At 41.0% G+C, this 16,707-nt stretch overlaps 1 protein-coding gene across 2 annotated transcripts in view; it reads left to right on the top strand.

The window, feature by feature from the left end:
- Window positions 1-16,707, top strand: part of slx4ip (SLX4 interacting protein) — a 46,896-nt gene that overhangs the window by 5,079 nt on the left and 25,110 nt on the right. For both annotated transcript variants that reach the window (XM_051918009.1, XM_051918011.1), the window contains exons 3-4: window positions 5,279-5,368; window positions 5,691-5,817. In XM_051918009.1, the coding sequence (XP_051773969.1) occupies window positions 5,279-5,368; window positions 5,691-5,817 (217 nt within the window). The remainder of the gene's footprint in view (window positions 1-5,278; window positions 5,369-5,690; window positions 5,818-16,707) is intronic.

Raw genomic sequence — 16,707 nt, 5'->3', positions numbered from 1 at the left:
TAACTCATCCCACATTAGATTTGATATGCTGCAGATTTGAGCGATGTCTCAAATCGTTTAGCTTATTGAAGAGAGATGTGCTGTTATGTCAAATGCCATAGACCTTCATTGAAGGAGGGACCTGAGCCATATGTAGAGATCAGAATATCTTGGAGAGCTGAAGTTGGGCAACTTTTTAACGTGAGCCAGTAAGAAACCACCACAGAACACCTTAGCAACCGCATAGCAACCCTGGCAGCCATCCAGATCACACTAGCCTCCAAAAGATTTTGCATGCAAAAATCTAGTTTAAAAATCTAGTTAAACTTGTTTGTGCCTCATGGCTCTCTTCCTTACAATGCAATTGTTGACCCTCTTGAAGGAACGCCAGGTGACTCACAACATACAAAAAATCAGCAAGTCAAGACCAAAGATTTAAACTTTTAACAGGCAACACCCATAGATCTAAAGAGTTCCCTTAGGCTCCGGAGACTGTTCGTCGACCTGCGACGCTCTTGCAAAGACAAAGACGGAGCTAGACAGAGGGGGGAGTTTTATTGAGTGAGACTGCTTCTGCTGCCCTCTGTCTCTCATTCTCGCTTTCTCTCTCCCAGCATAAACATCTGTGGCTGGTTAATGTTAGCCCTGGAGCTAAGTGCAGAGAAAGGGGGTCTGGTTCTCACAGCAGCGATAGCAGTGGTAAAAGGGCAGGGATGTGTGGTGGCGAACAGGCAACTGCTGCACAAACGCTTCTGGGCCGACTGCCCGACACTAATCAGAGAGTGAGGGCAGGAGAAAACTCAGTTAGGGAGGGTGAAACTGATAAGAGAAGGTAACAAGGGAGCATCTTGGGAACTGCAAGTGATGCAGAGCAGAGCCAGAAGTGCAAAAAGCCTAAAGCGACCCGGTTTGCCTCATGTGTTTTCTTAGCGATTGGGAGTAGAAAATAGTACAGCTTAGCCATGGACTTCGGTTAGAATGGCAGGGACTGATTTGGTATTGTTCTGTTTTATTGTTTATTTGGTTTTAGGCCTTTTGTAGTGTTTTTTTTTGGCAGGTCATGCTGATCTGATAAAGAGTGATAGGTAAGAACGAGTTTAATCAGGAGGTTATTGACCTACAGAAAGCCTCAGGTGTATTCAACGAGGATCAACAAAAAAGAGGATGTAGAAAAAGAAAAAGAAGCTGGTCTTTGCCTCAAGCCCTATATACAATAATATAGTGAAAAAAAAAAAAAAAAACCTTGTATGATCATATCTGCAAAAGATTTCCTGAAGACAGTATCATTCTTTCTCTAGAATGTGACATAGAGCTGTCAAGACTTTTATTGCACAACAGTGAAGGATTTGTTAAAACCATTGCAGGTGTTTAACATAAGCGGACTAATAAATCACACATGGATGAAAAATAAACCAGCACATAAAAAAGTTACTCAGCAAACAAAAGAAACTCTGCGAACAAACCTAGATTACATTTCAGAGAATTTTAATGTATCTGCCAAGGGATTGTTTAACAGAGGTTGTGTAGCGGGCTAGCGGCTTAGGTCAGAGATCACCTCTCAGTTCAGCTGTTTTCTGGCAGATTTTTCCCCCTGAAAGGCTTTGCTGTAAGACATTCAACAAAACTGTTGCAAAAGTAACTGTTGCAAAACTTATGTTTTAATACCATTCTCTGCAAATACAGCCAAGGATTTTCTTGTTTACTGACATAATAAAAGACATTGGATGGCAGTTTTGAACTATTTTTAGATTTCTCACAAAACAAAAATGAATCCAAATCTGTAGATCTCCTTTATTGTTACTTGGTAACGCATAATTGTTTAACTTGCTTTTATTCATGCAAACAGGGCAGTTGTTAAATGTGCAAAAGCTCCCAATTGTCTCTATGGCCCTGTTTTACACCATGGTATTAAGATTTGTTTTGGTCGATCGGATCACAAGTGGATGAGACAGACACATACCCGTCTATACCTGGTGTTTTAATCTGTCTCTTTTGTCCATTTTTGACCACTTCTGTCCTGATTTCTTCGAGGGGAGGGTCTATGGGCAGGTAAATATATGGGCTTCTTCAGAAGTTTTGATTTAATGTGCAAAATAACTGCATGCAATTTGCATATGAACGTGACCGGAGACAACGGGAAAACATACAGAGAGCATCTTTTGTTTCTGCTCTGACAGCCACGAGATCGAGTGTTTGTTAGAAAACATTGGGCTTAGTACGTTTTTCGTCTTCAAACCAAACTTTTGGCTTCAGCCGGCAAAGTTTAAAACCCGTCTGGCTAGCATGCCTCCCATAATGTTTATTGTGTCAGTAGGCAGTCTTTAGCGGGTGTTCGAACACATTCGACCACGTGAGCGTCTACACCATGAACGCAATCCGGTCGAATGCGTTTTCGACTACCTCTGGAAGTGGTTGAAAGTGGACAAGCTCAAAACATTTTATAATCCATTTACACCTGTATTTAGCGTCGTCCACTTGTGATCAGACCAAAACGCATCTTAATACCAGGCGTAAACAATGCCTATCTTCCATCCAGTCTTCCCACTGCCCCCTTTAAAGGGTTAGTTCACCCAAAAATGAAAATAATGTCATTTATTACTCACCCTCATGTCGTTCTACAACTGTAAGGCCTTCGTTCATCTTCAGAACACAAATTAAGATATTTTTGATGAAATCCGATGGCTCAGTGAGGCCTCTATAGACAGCAATGCCATTGAACTTTTCAAGATCCAGAAAGGTACTCAAAACATAATTAAAACAGTTTATGTGAGTTCATTGGTTCAATCTTAATATTATAAAGCAACGAGAAAACTTTGTGCGCCAAAAAACCAAAATAAAGACTTTTCAACGATATTTAGTGATGGCCGATTTCAAAACACTGCTTTGAATCTTTTGTTTTGAATCAGTGATTCGGAGTGCCAAAGTCACATGATTTCAGCAGTTTGGCATTTTGACACACGATCCGAATCACTGATTTGAAACAAAAGATTTGAAGCAGTGTTTTGAACACTTTAAAGGAATCGTTCATCCACAAATGAAAATCCTGTCATCATTTACTCACTGTCTTCTATTTCATCTGTTTTTTTTCCACTTGCAATAAAGTCAGTGAGGTCCAAAACAAAAAAAATTCTAAAAATAGCTTCTTTTGTGCTCCATAGAAGGAAAAAATGCATGCCGTTTGAAACAACATGAGGGTTGATGTAAATTATGATATGATTTTCAGTTTTGGGAGAACTATCTCATTAGTTCCAATGGCTCTAATCCTTCATGAACCAAACCTCATTGTTCTTTCCAATCACTGTATATCAAATAGACTGCACAACTCAACTGCACATTTAAATACAGACCCCCATATTAGGCAAATCCATTTTACTGTTTCTCTCTGTCCCATAGTCACACAGGGCCTGGAAATGCCAAGCGAACATGCCTCTCAAACACTGGGAACATTCCTAAAGTCTTCTGTAATGGCATATTTCGGATTTCGAAAGGAAAGTGTAGAAAAACAGAACAGCATGCGATAGTGTGGCGGGTCCAGAGGCAGTGTAAAAAGACACATTATGGGATCATCGAAGCCAAGCTCCTTTTCACTGCCTGATTGACAGTTCCTGTCCATCCCCTCCGATGCTTTCCCACGCCACAGTAATTGTGGAAGGCAGTCAGCCGAAACCACTGGTCAGTTGCAGAATGGTCACAGCACAAAGACGTGAGGAGAAAGCCGCCCAGTGTTTTCTAAAGGATCTGCTGTTGTCCACATACACACATACATAAGGATGCCTCTGTTTCTTCTTTTAGCTCTTGTCTCCACTTGCCCACAAAGGATTAACTCTTTCTTTCCCTCAAACGCCACATCAGATGAGATTTATCATGGATTTTGGAATGAATGTATCTGTAAGGATCTCAATGAAACAAAAACAACCTTGACACAGATCCTAACAGAGTTGTCTCATATGTCACCACCTATATATAGCTGCTTATCTTTAAACAGTACACTTCCATAGTCTCACACAAGGGGGCAGCCTGTACCTCAAGTTCAACACAGCCGCCACCAAACTAACCCTCATGTACACAAAGCAGCAATTAGAGGAAAATATGCTTTCATGTCAAAAACAAAGCTATTTGGCAGCACTATTTGGCCTGTCTGTGTGCTAATAATGTGCCGTAATCCTGCTTGACTGGAGATGAATTCAGAGGTTAGAAGCCAAACGAGAATGCTGGAGACGTTTTATTTACTCAGTCGCTGTAGATTCCTCCGGTATGGGGAGGCATAAATCATTGCTTATGTGACGAGCGAGAAAGAGACAGAGATGTAAAGAGGGAGAGAAAACGAGTGTAGCCAGAGAGCGGTGCTGAACAATGGGCTTTACCCAACACACCCTTCTAATTCACTTTCTCACGTCATCCTTTCCCAGCTGGCCTCGGAGAAACATGGACCTAGAGCATTACCGCCTGGCCCAAGCCACTTTAGCTCCTCTCCAGGGCCCACTAAAACACCCTCGCTCATTTGTGTTTTTATCAGGCACTCTGGAAGTGCTCTAGAATGTGTTCTGGACTGTGTCTTGAAAAGGGGAATTTCTTCCTGTCTGCTCCCCTCTGATGTCATCAGCTCGTTTCCCCCTCAGTCTATCAAGCTTACGTCCCCGCGGCATCAATGCGGCCGCATCTAGCTTTGAGCTCAGGTGTTGACATGCTTCAGCGCCGGCTCCTCTCCATCCTCTTGCGGGTGGTCCGGGAAAGGCCTGTGTGAGCGGACCGGAGCACAGTGACAGGCTCGCTCTTGTGCTCATGTGTAAAACATAATCAGGCCAGTGTGGAGTGGAGATGTAACAAGTGCTTAAACGGCCGCGACGGCTCTGGCTCTCCTACTCTGCCGTGACTTATTGTCCCTGACGTGCTGACGCAGCGCTCCAAGAATTCCACTCTTCGGATGAAGTTCTGCAGCCTCCCTGAATCTGGCCCTCTTCTCGTCACATTTCCATAAACTAACAGGTTAGCGAGGTCATCCTTTAGCAAAGCCTGCAAATCTTTTGCTGTGTCAGTTCTCCGTACGTCTTTGGTTTTAACACCATCGTCTGTGAGATCAAGTGTATCTGGTTACTGACATGATGCTAATAAGGTGCGTTTACAAAGCTTGTAAAACCGGTGGGAAGAGAGGGGGGGAAGCAGATGCACAAAGACAAGAGGAAGAGGATGGTGTGACTTGCCTTCAGCTATGGATTTGAAGGTGTCATTTAATCAGCTCAGTGATGACTTCTTTTTGTTGTATTTAAGACCCCCATCTTTTTCTCTTTCTCTCTCAAAGTGTGGGAAATTCGCCGTGCTAGTGGATCTTCACATACTGCCCTTAGGCAGCCAAGACAATGCCAGCTGGTTCTCTCCAGAGCACAGGAAGGTACGGGAATTAGGGTGTGTTTCTGTTTGTTTGTGTGTGTCCTCTCATACTTCAATAGACTGATACTGCAGAAATCTGGAATTTGGATGTACTCTTGTGGATCCCTCCCCCTCCTGCCTTTATAAGATATATGTTTTTATTGGCCCACACAGCCGAAAGGCTTTGAATGATTTTCTCTCCCAGGTTTAACTCTACATGCAGCACTTCCAGTTAAATTTGAGCTCCATATAAAAGTTTTAGGATGAATGTCACCTTGGGAGGTTTGTCTTTGTTTTCAAGATTTCATATATGTGTGCAAACTTTTATGTGTTTGTATTCACAGGAAGTCGCCTCTCTGATAAGAGATGCATTGGAGCCGAGGGTGAGGCAGTTTCAAGAGGCCAGATACCAGAAGATCCAGCCCAAAACGAGGAAGGATTTCACCCTGACTGCCCCGCTTTGTCTTGAAGGTACGGCACGCATGCGCTCTGTTCCAAAACGCCCTAAAATCGCATGCTGTCTAGTAGGTACTTACTTTGCGACCATTAAAATGAATGAAATTCGGATGTACTATATCTGCCATGTTGTCACGGTCATGTGACCTGTCATTGTAAGTTGTGTCGCTTCACTGCCATTCACAACTGCTCTTTTTAACCCCTCGGAGCTGTGTGGAGTATCCCATTTATGAAGGATGATTGCACTTTCTTGAGCTTTATACTCCTTCTATTCCCATTCACTGCCATTATAAAAGCTTGGATGCGTCAGGATATTTATTAATATAACTCCGATTGTGTTAATCAGAAAGAAGAAAGTCATATACATCTAGGATGGCTTGAGGGTGAGTAAATCTTGGGATAATTTTCATTTTAAAGGGAACTAATCCCTTCAACATGCTAATTCTATTAAAATCAGTTGTGATTTTTGTGGAGGAACGCTGTTTGAGCTTTCTTTTCAATTTGGATGTCACCTTTGAAGGCATGTAGTAGTAATAATAATAATAATAATTTGTTACATTTATATAGTGCTTTTCTGGGTACTCAAAGCGCTTTACATATGGAAGGGGGAATCTCGTCAACCACCACCAATGTGCAGCATCCACCTGGATGATGCGACGGCAGACATATTGCGCCAGAACGCTCACCACACACCATCTTATTGGTGGAGAGGAGACAGTGATAAAGCCAATCAGTATATGGGGTTGATTAAGAGGCCATGATGGACAGAGGCCAATGGGCAAATTGGGGCAAATTGGGCCAGGATGCCGGGGTTACACCCCTACTCTTTTCGAAGGACATCCTGGGATTTTTAATGACCACAGAGAGTCAGGACCTCGGTTTAACGTCTCATCCGAAGGACGGTGCTTTTTGACAGTATAGTGCCCCCATCACTATACTGGGGCGTTATGACCCACAGAGACCACAGGATGAGCACCCCCTGCTGGCCTTCCAGCAGCAACCTAGTTTTCCCAGGAGGTCTCCCATCCAGGTACTGACCAGGCTCAACCCTGCTTCAATGGGCAACCACTCTTGGGCTACAGGGTGATGTAAAGCAAAGCAGCTCACTAGGTTTTGGAACAAAGCCATGAAGTTTTGGCTGTTTTTCTGCACCAAACTTGTATTAAAATCATGGCAGTGTAACAAACATTTTAGAGTTGGTGCTGTTAATTTTGGCAATGATAACGCAATTATTTAGTTTATGCCATTGGCATGTGTTCAGAAGATGGTGACGTACAGACCCATCCCTTATGTTAATTAATGTCTACTAATGTTATTGATTTATGTCTGTTTTGTTGCACCCATTTGAACCACAAATACCACTGTAATCTTCCAGTACAATACTGAGTGTACCTGTTAAGACTGTAAAATATATATTGCACCTGAATATTTGACAATTTGCTATAGGCTATTGAAATATATAATTACCCGTGATCAAGCTGCAAGTAAAGACCTGTGTCTTTCCCTCACACCTACTTTAGAAACAATCTCTCCTTCATAAACACGAGACATGTCACACTGCTTCACAACTGTGGCACTCTGTACATGGCTGTCCCACAGCAGGAAGGGAAAGATTTCAAAACAACGTAGAGAAATTGAGACCATACCTGCATGCCAGCAAGAAACCAAAAAAAATTACTTTAAATGTATACAAAAGAAGTAGCAAGCTGTTTCAAACCACTGAAACCAAGTCCAAACTAACTTTGTTTTAGTCAGATTTAGTTTGAAATGACATCACGCCCGTTCATTCTTCGATTTCGCTTGATGTGTGTTGGGGCCTTAAGGGAGGTGGTTCTTTCTACACAGGTAGCACTTAAAGACTGTAAAAGGCTGACTCACTGCATGGGCCAAGTCCTGCTGAGAGAGGTAGATTACAGGGCAGTTAAGCTCATAAAAAGAAATTTCTCCTCTTTAGATGTTGCTGCCCCTCTCACAGCACGTCAAGGCACGGCTGCACCGCTGCGGAGGTGCTCGTCTTTCTTTCTTCTTGTTGTTCAGTGCTAGTATTACATGCAGTTTTGCTTATTTTATTCTCCTCTTGCTGCTGGGAAACAAGTCAGACAACGAGATAAAAAAAGCAAGGAGGTGGATTGTTTATAGTCTGGCATTGGCTATTAGGGTTTTTAGGGTCTGTCAGTAGCTGGTTTCCCAGATAAAGATTGACTTACCTCAGCCTTCACTCATGACATGGTGTATGTGTCCAGCACCTCTCATTACAGAACGATCTAAGATCTGACAAGCATATCATGAATCACTGCTCACTGTGTATGTAACAACTGTGAGAAATGCAATGTCTCGCCCTTGGTCCAGGTGAGAACAGGGCTATTGTCTAATATATCGGAAAGTTTGACTCATTATCTCTGACAGATAAGCATAAAAAATGATGAAATGCACTCACAGGGAGTGTGTGCATGGACAGACTGTCTCCTTCACTTGTGTCCATAAACCTAGAAGGTTAAAAGTATTTTTTTAGGCCTCTGGCAGGAAATGGAGTTGGACTGTGACTGGGAAATAAATGCAAGGGTCACATGCTCAGTGTGGAGGTCAAACAATAACCGGCTGATCTCCTTCTCAGTGTAGCATACACACATGTGAGGGTGCTCACTCAACAGATAATAAATATCTTTCATAAGTAATTATATTTTGTTTTTTATTTTTTTGTGATTTTTATATATATACAGTTGCAAGAAAAAGTATGTGAACCACTTGCAGAATCTGTGAAAATAGAGATAATACAAAATGCATGTTATTTTTTATTTAGTACTGTCCTGAGTAAGATATTTTACATAAAAGATGTTTACATATAATCCATAAGACAAAAAAATAGCTGAATTTATTAAAATGACCCAGTTCAAAAGTTTGTGAACCATTGATTCCTAATAATGTGTGTGGTTACCTGGATGATCTACGACTGTTTTTTTGTTGTGTGATGGTTGTTAATGAGTCCCTTGTTTGTCCTGAGCAGTTAAACTGAGCTCTGTTCTTCAGAAAAATCTCCAGGTCCCAAAAATTCTTCAGTTTTCCACCATCTTTTGCATATTTGAACCCTTTACAACAGTGACTGAATGATTTTTAGATCCATCTTTTCACATGGAGGACAACTGAGGAACTCAAACACAACTATTAAAAAAGGTTCAAACATTCACTGATGCTTCAGAAGGAAACACGATGCATTAAGAGTCTGGGGGTGAAAACTTTTGGACAGGATGAAGAGGTCCAAATTTTTCTTATTTCGCTTGAATGTCATTTTTTTTTTTCATTTAGTACTGCCCTTCGGAAGCAACAGAAAATACTTGCATGTTTCCCGAAAGGCAAATTAAATACAATTTACCTTGATCTTCAAATTCCAAATGTTTTCACCCCCCCCATTTATTAATGCATCATGTTTTTTTCTGGAGCATCAGTGAATGTTTGAACCTTTTTTAAAAGTTGTGTTTGAGTCCCTCAGTTGTCCTCAGTGTGAAAAGACAGATCTCAAAATCATTCAGTCACTGCTGTAAAGGGTTCAAATATGCAAAAAATGCTGGAAAAATGAATAATCTGCAGGACCTGGAGGATTTTTCTGAAGAACAGAGCTCAGTTTAACTGCTCAGGACAAACAAGGGACTCATGAACAACCATCACAAAACAAAAAAACAGTCGTAGATCAGTATTAAGAATCAATGGTTCACATACTTATGAATGGGGTTATTTTAATAAATTCAGCTATTTTTTTTGTCTTGTGGATTATATGTAAACATCTTTTATGTAAAATATCTTCCTCAGAACAGTACTAAATAAAAAATAACATGCATTTTGTATTATCTCCCTTATTTTGTTAAAATTATTAACATTTTCACAGATTCTGCAAGTGTTTTTTTCTTGCAAATAAATAAATATATATTATGTATGTATACTCTCGAGTTATGGGGGGCAATAAAAAAAAAATCTTTTTTTATCATTTTAAACCATGAAGGCGAGCTAGTGGATATCACATGTGTAAACTTTGCGTGAGAGTTATGCGGGTGAAGAAGTCTCAAACGCCAGTCAGTTATTCACTACAGAAACTGAAAGTAAAAACTGGCCAAGCTTTTGGCATCTGACGCTGCATTAACGCCGCATATTCTCTTAGATACGATGAGAGATGAATCTAATTTGTTTTCTTAATATTCCTCTTGTGGCCCATAGTGAGAAAAAAATGAGTATTTTTCACAAATCAAGAAGTATTTCATGATAAACAAGTTTTTTAAATGAGGAGTAAGCTATCTAACTAATCTTTTATTATTCTCGCAGCTTGTCGGTTATGTGGTGATGCTCTATGATATTGCGGGGTAAATGAATTGCAATATTAATTTAATAATAAAAGTAGTATAACAATAATAAGAATAATTTAGTAGCCCTGCATGCCCGTCCGCTATACGCCACTGTGAAGGGCTAAACGCGTCCCCCAGGCACGGCATCAAAGCGATTAACTGTTTAATCCAAATCCACATGCATGGACCGTTCAATGTTCAGTACTGCAATGTCCGAGTCTCTCCCGTCTCATGATGTTTCTCATGTGTTGTCAGTTGGCGCAGGCAAGAAAAAAATCTTCCACACTTTGCGACGTTTATCGGCACAGTCAAAAACAACTTAAAAAGGTTGCCAACGTTTACTAGACTGTGGACTAGCTTTGAATCTCTGAACAGTGGCTACACAGGTATCTTTGAATCAGAGCGGTTGAGCTTGGCAAAGCCTCATTTGCTAGCTTATGACAGCCAGAGTCTAATAGATTCCCCTTTTACATTTAATATGAAACACTTACTAAAGCAAAACAATGAACATAATCATGCTGAGGATGTGTAGTTTGAAAAGTGTGTAATTTACGTTGGTACATGGCACCAGTGTTATCTCTTCTACTTGTCAGTACTGTTTCTAAGGCAGAATCTGTCTAACCGTTTTTTTCCTCCTAATCTCCTCCATATCGCTTTAAAATACAGCATTCTGTGTAGAATTCAAATGGGTCCGATACGTTTTGTGGTCTTCGTCGACTTGCACATATGATCCGCTCTGTGCTCTCGTGTCTCTGGACCGGAGCAGGCTGTGTGCACGCTGCGGTGGTTCGCTTGACACTAACGTGAAACCAGACTTCATTCGTCCCCAACTGAAAGAATATTTAAACAGTCTGAATCGTTCCCTATCCCCTAAATACTGCATTATGTGCTATTCACCATATAGAACAGTAATTGTGTGAACAAGTGACTGATTTCAGCCACAGCTTCAGCATCTATTTATAGTGTAGGGGATGGGACGCTTCAGATTCTAGAGAGCATTGATTGGACAGAAAATCTGATGGGAAGCTGAAGTGCAGGGTGATATCATCAAAATCGTTGATCCATTTTGGCAAAAGTGAGAGACTGTAAGTTTTGAAGGCTTATAACTACTAAATGAGAATTTTGTCATTGTTTTGGAACACACTAGCTTATAGATAACCTTAAGGCTAACATATTCATACTAAAAGCCAAAAAACTTCAATGTTGATTTCATGAGGACTTTAATGATAAATGTTTATATGAAATTTTATATGACAGTACATGTGATTTGGTTCATTTATAGTATGTATGGCGGTGACATTCAATGTATACTTGATTCCTATATTGTTTGCAGTGCCTGCTGGACTAAGCATACACACTCCTTGTGATTTGTAATTCCAATTAAACTGGCCAAATACGTTGTGAAGTCCACTTCACGACACACTTTTAGGCGATTGGAATGTACCCAAAGAGTCCTGCGATTTTCCCAGTCACAGAACATGTGACTACTCCAGCTGTCGGCCATCAGCAGCTATTAACTCTCCCCAGATCCTTTTGTGTGAACTCGCTTATGCACTAGACATATTTTTCCCTCTCTTTTATGTGTCAGCGTACATGATTTCATCATGCATGCATCAAGAATGGCGTTTTGTGTTCAGTCTCAGCTTAGATGTGTCTGTTGTCAACCTCTGTGTGGCTGTTTGAACGTGCATGTCACATTTATCATATCCAGTGAGCGTGTCACATGCCGACACATTTCCTGAGCAGTCTGCTCTGCTCTCAGCTGCAAAGGCCATTTTCCAAATGTCAGCCCTTGTAGATTCTCCCTGACTGGCTACCTCATGCTTCCCCATTAGCTCATAGCGAGTTGATTTATTTATGCTTTGGAGAGGGCGGGAAAGGGGGAACTTTTCCCACCAAATGTCTTGGCTTGGTGGAAGCACGAGCCGGACTCTTGGCACACTAACCAAGAAAATGTTTTTTTGCTGGAAGACAGCAGATTGCAATGTTTTATTAGTCATTTGTTAAAGCATGTCTGCCCTGAAAAGGGCAAAAGTAAGGTTTCTCACTGACTTTTCCCCCTTATTAAGAAATAATGTTTTTTGGAGTGAGATGAACGGTATACTTGTTGCACTCAGGGCAGATGTCTTTTTTTCCTGATTATTGCCCATTCTTATGAAAGAAGCCACTGCAGCCCCTGGATGACCATGTCTGTCACCCAGAGAGTCTGTTTGCTGTTACGTTACAAGTGCTTTAACCTAATCTCTGATGCTACAAATTCAAAATAGAGTCATTAGGTTTAAATGGAGAACATGAGCTTATTAGATTGTTGCTCAAAGTTTCTGCCAAAGAACTTTTTTTTTAAGATGAAGCTAAATCAACTCAGTCTTTCATGGCAAGAGTTGCAGCATAAGAGATGCTTTTTCTCAACTTTCTCTCACCTCATTTTTCCAGGAGTACTTTTACTGTGAAAACCCATAAATTAAAACATCAATTCCTGCAAAAGAGTTCACAAAAGCAATCCAATTTCATCTATTAGCAAACATACACGCATTTGAGAACTTAATGAATGACTCACTTTGCATTCTTTCAGTTTGGAATGTAACTAATTTGTGTGAAATCGATTTTGTGTGAATCTGCGTATCGAATTTGGGCACTAGCAAGGATTTTGATCGACTAAACATCGGGACTCTGATGACTCAGTTTTCTTGCAACACGATTATGTGGTTACGCATTAAAGCGCCACTGCCATTTATCAACAACATTGCTGTATAACATGCCAGGACTGAAATCCAAGTATGTTCCTCCGATAACTGTTAAAAAGTCATCATACTGTCATCATTCATTGTGCACGCCTCCTTTTATATCAGCTTGAGAGTGACGAAAACATGACGACGTCATTTTTGGTATGTGAACCTAATTTCTCTTTCAAATCATGTATGAATCTTTCTGTCATTTTTAGGGAGCCATCGATATCATAATTCTCACCAATATTAAAATTATTTACTATTTTGTCTAAAAAAAATGTTGAAACAGTGTTTTTTCAAGATTAATGGCAAAGGTAATCTTAATGTTTTTTTTTTTTTTTTTTTAACTTTTATTCAGTTAAGGACATGTTAAATTGATCAAAAGTGATCATAAAGACTTTAAACAAATAAATGCAGCCTTGGAGATATTCAATAAGAATAGAGATAGATTTTTAAGAATTTTAAGTATTGTAAATATGTTGTATATGTATTAAAATATTATAAATGTATTGTAATTATCACAGTTTGATTGTAGTGGAAATTATGGTAGACTTTTGTAACTATACATTTTTGCTATGGTCTTTTCTCATTAGTTCTTAGTTTCCTACAGGTTGTAAAGTTTATTTGTCTAAATGGAAGTAGCACTAATGTTCTTTTAGTGTAGGTGTCACACATAATAAATTCCTGAAGGGTAAACCAAGAAGCCCTCCATCAAGTTCAGCCACTCTGAGGCAATTACAATTACAACGCAGCTGCATTTTCACCCATTTTTAGGTAACTCTGACATCTACCTATGCACATTCCCCCGCGTCAGTGTGTTTGATCTGATTAGCAGGTATTAATGGATGAAGGGGAGGAGGAAAGAAGTGGGCGGCTCCTTCATACCCCTCCTCCCCGCCGAGCCCCTTCCTCTTTCCCACAGGTGCCAGGGCTTACAGTGCTGGTGTGGCAGAGGGGGAGGGAACACCTGGCAGGCTGTTCCCCCTGATGGTCTGCCGGGTTCAGATGCATTTTCCCAGGCTCCCCAGATGAATGGTCACTAATAGCCGTGGGAGAGAGCTTTGCGAGTGCTGCACAGTGTACCAGGCTGACTCCTCTTGGCAGGCCCTGTGAGGAGGGCTTAAAGCAGTGCTGGCTGCCTGTGACCCAGCCCTATAGCCAGCACAAGTGCACTGCAGCAGATAGCCTTACCGCTGGAGAATGTGTTTACAAGGGCACAGAGGGAGTGATATCTCACTCAGTGAGTGGAGGGATGTGGGACCGGCTGCGGCACTCCATCCATTTCTGATTCTCTCTGGCTGTGTTCACACAGCAGCAGCAGAACACTGTGCTGGCATAGAGTGATTAATACGGTTATGTTCACATGCACTTCCTTTTGAAATGAATTTGATACTGCTGTCAGTATCAATTTAGGATTTGACAAATTGACTTGCGTTTTGATTTGACTTGTTTGTTCTAATGATGCACAATATCGGTTATCAGCTGATGTTAAAGATTTTAAAGGGGTCCTTTTTTAACTTTAGTTAGTGTGTAATGTTGCTGTTTGAGCATAAACAATATCTGCAAAGTTACGATGCGCCATGTTCAATGCAAAGGGAGATAATTTCTTTTACAGAAATCGCTTCTTTAAGGACTACAACAAGGGGCTAGCAGGGACTACAACGAGCTTCTTCATGGGTTGGTGACATCCTAAACCCCAAAAAATACATACACCCTGCCCCTGGGAACATGCAACAAAGGGGGTGAGGCCATGTTGGGCTGCTTTAGAGAAGAGGAAGAGTTGTTGTAGTAGAGTGTTGTTACCATGCCGTCATTTTAGTTGATGCTAGTTGATGAGTTGAATCAACTCCACAACAACTACATAAATTTATCCACTAACCATTCAGAAACATCCAGTTGTGACTTCTTCCTGAGTCTCTCTTTCAGACCATCGTCATTTTGGCTGCTTTCCAAAATGGCGTATTTTTGCTCACACCCAAATAGGGGCAAATTTGACAAGCTATAATAAATGATCTGTGGGGTATTTTGAGCTGAAACTTCACAGACACATTCTGGGGACACCAGAGACTTATATTACACCTTGTAAAAGGGGCATTATAGGTCCCCTTTAAAAATATTCTATATAGATATTACACAGTTCAAAGGTTTGTGGTCAGTAAGATTTTTTTTATTCTAGTGTGTTCTATATAAAAAACTCACTTACTGTTTGACTTTCTCGCTATCTTTGCCCCCTCTCCAACAGTTTGCAATCAGAGCGTTCTGTTTCTGCCCACGTGCCCCGTAGCCTTTAAATATAAAGCATGTGGTGGCATTAGCAGCAGTTACCTGCCCCGGAACATGTGAGAGGGACTAGGCAGGATTACCAGCATGGGAAATGGAGACCTGGGAGCAGGAGCTGTCGAAATTCCTTGGGCTCTTTTGACTGCCTGTCAGTCTGTCTGTCTCCTTGTTCTAGAATTAGCCCTTGATGCTTTGTCATGTTGCAGTTGCTGTGCAAATCCACCTCCTAAGTCCCACGTCTCACTGTACAGAAAAGCCCCTGGACAGCCGGACTCTTTCCGCAGACCTTTCTCCCACGCTTTCACACACAAACTCTCAAATACACAAATCTACACAGCTTTAACACACCCACCTTTGGCCTGAAACTGATGTTTATACATTCAGTATGACTAGATCTCACCACACACACCCCTGTCTTTCGTCCGGGGTCAGCGGTGTTCCTCTGGTGCTGTCCCACCACAGGGCTCTGTATGTAATTAGGGATTGGGGAAGGAGAGCTTGATCAGTATGGGATTCATGGGACTGTTTCTCGACCACAATCTGGTCAGGCAGACTCATACACACATACAGACACAGCCTTCGTGAACCCAGGCTATACATGCCGCCTGACCAAACTTCACTTCAGGAATTACTAAATCGTTTTAGAGGATCACCCAGCTTTTTCCCCTCAACGTTTTCAATTCAAGGTCCAACAGCAGATCAAATAGCAAGTCATGTGCTCAGGGTTAATGGTGCCTTTCTCCGTTGAATCCATCATTATTTTTTGGCCATTATTATATTGTAATTGAGTACATATTTGTCTGGTAAAGGAAGTTTGATTGTTCTTCCACTGTAAATGGCATTTCATATTTCGTCATTAAGAACTTGCAGGCATCAGTGCGCTGTCCAGGTGAGTCAGTTTTAATGCACACAAATTCATAATCGCACAAGCGGGATAGATTTAGTAGGAGAGAGAGATGAGGAGGTCTGGATTCAATGACAGGCCTTAGCTCAGGTTCAAAACCTTAAGCACTGCAGAACAGCACATAAGTCAAGTTTTCAGAAGCCTTCCCCACATCGTTAATCTGCTGGAATCAAACAGGAGGAATGTGTTTCTCTGCCCTCATTCACACCACTTTTCTCTGTTTGCTCTTGTGGCATCCTTAAGGGTCCCAGATTCCTGTATTTACTGTATCATACCTGCATATAATTTAAGTATTTATGGATACCAAAATATGTATATACTGTGTAAGTTGCACTTATAAAACTGGTTACAAAACCATAATTTAGTCTAATTGCTGTCTGTTCGGACAGGACTAGTTTTCCATGAGAAGGTCTGGTAATTTTGTCTTTCACAGATTTACAATGTGATTTTAATCCCATCTGAATCGAACATGCACACACACACACACACACACACACACACACACACACACACACACACACACACACACACACACAAACACAAGCTCAGTAAATATTGTGGAGTAAATTACTTGTTTTTCAGTGGTCTCCTGAGAAGACTAATCTTCCTGATAGGAATGTCTGTAATTGTGACACATTATTTCCTCATAGTGCTGCTCATTTAT

The sequence above is a fragment of the Ctenopharyngodon idella genome, chromosome 13 (assembly GCF_019924925.1).
Source record: "Ctenopharyngodon idella isolate HZGC_01 chromosome 13, HZGC01, whole genome shotgun sequence".
NCBI classification, from domain to species: domain Eukaryota; kingdom Metazoa; phylum Chordata; class Actinopteri; order Cypriniformes; family Xenocyprididae; genus Ctenopharyngodon; species Ctenopharyngodon idella.
Note: the sequence above shows the minus strand (reverse complement) of the source record. Positions and strands in the feature narration are given on the sequence as shown.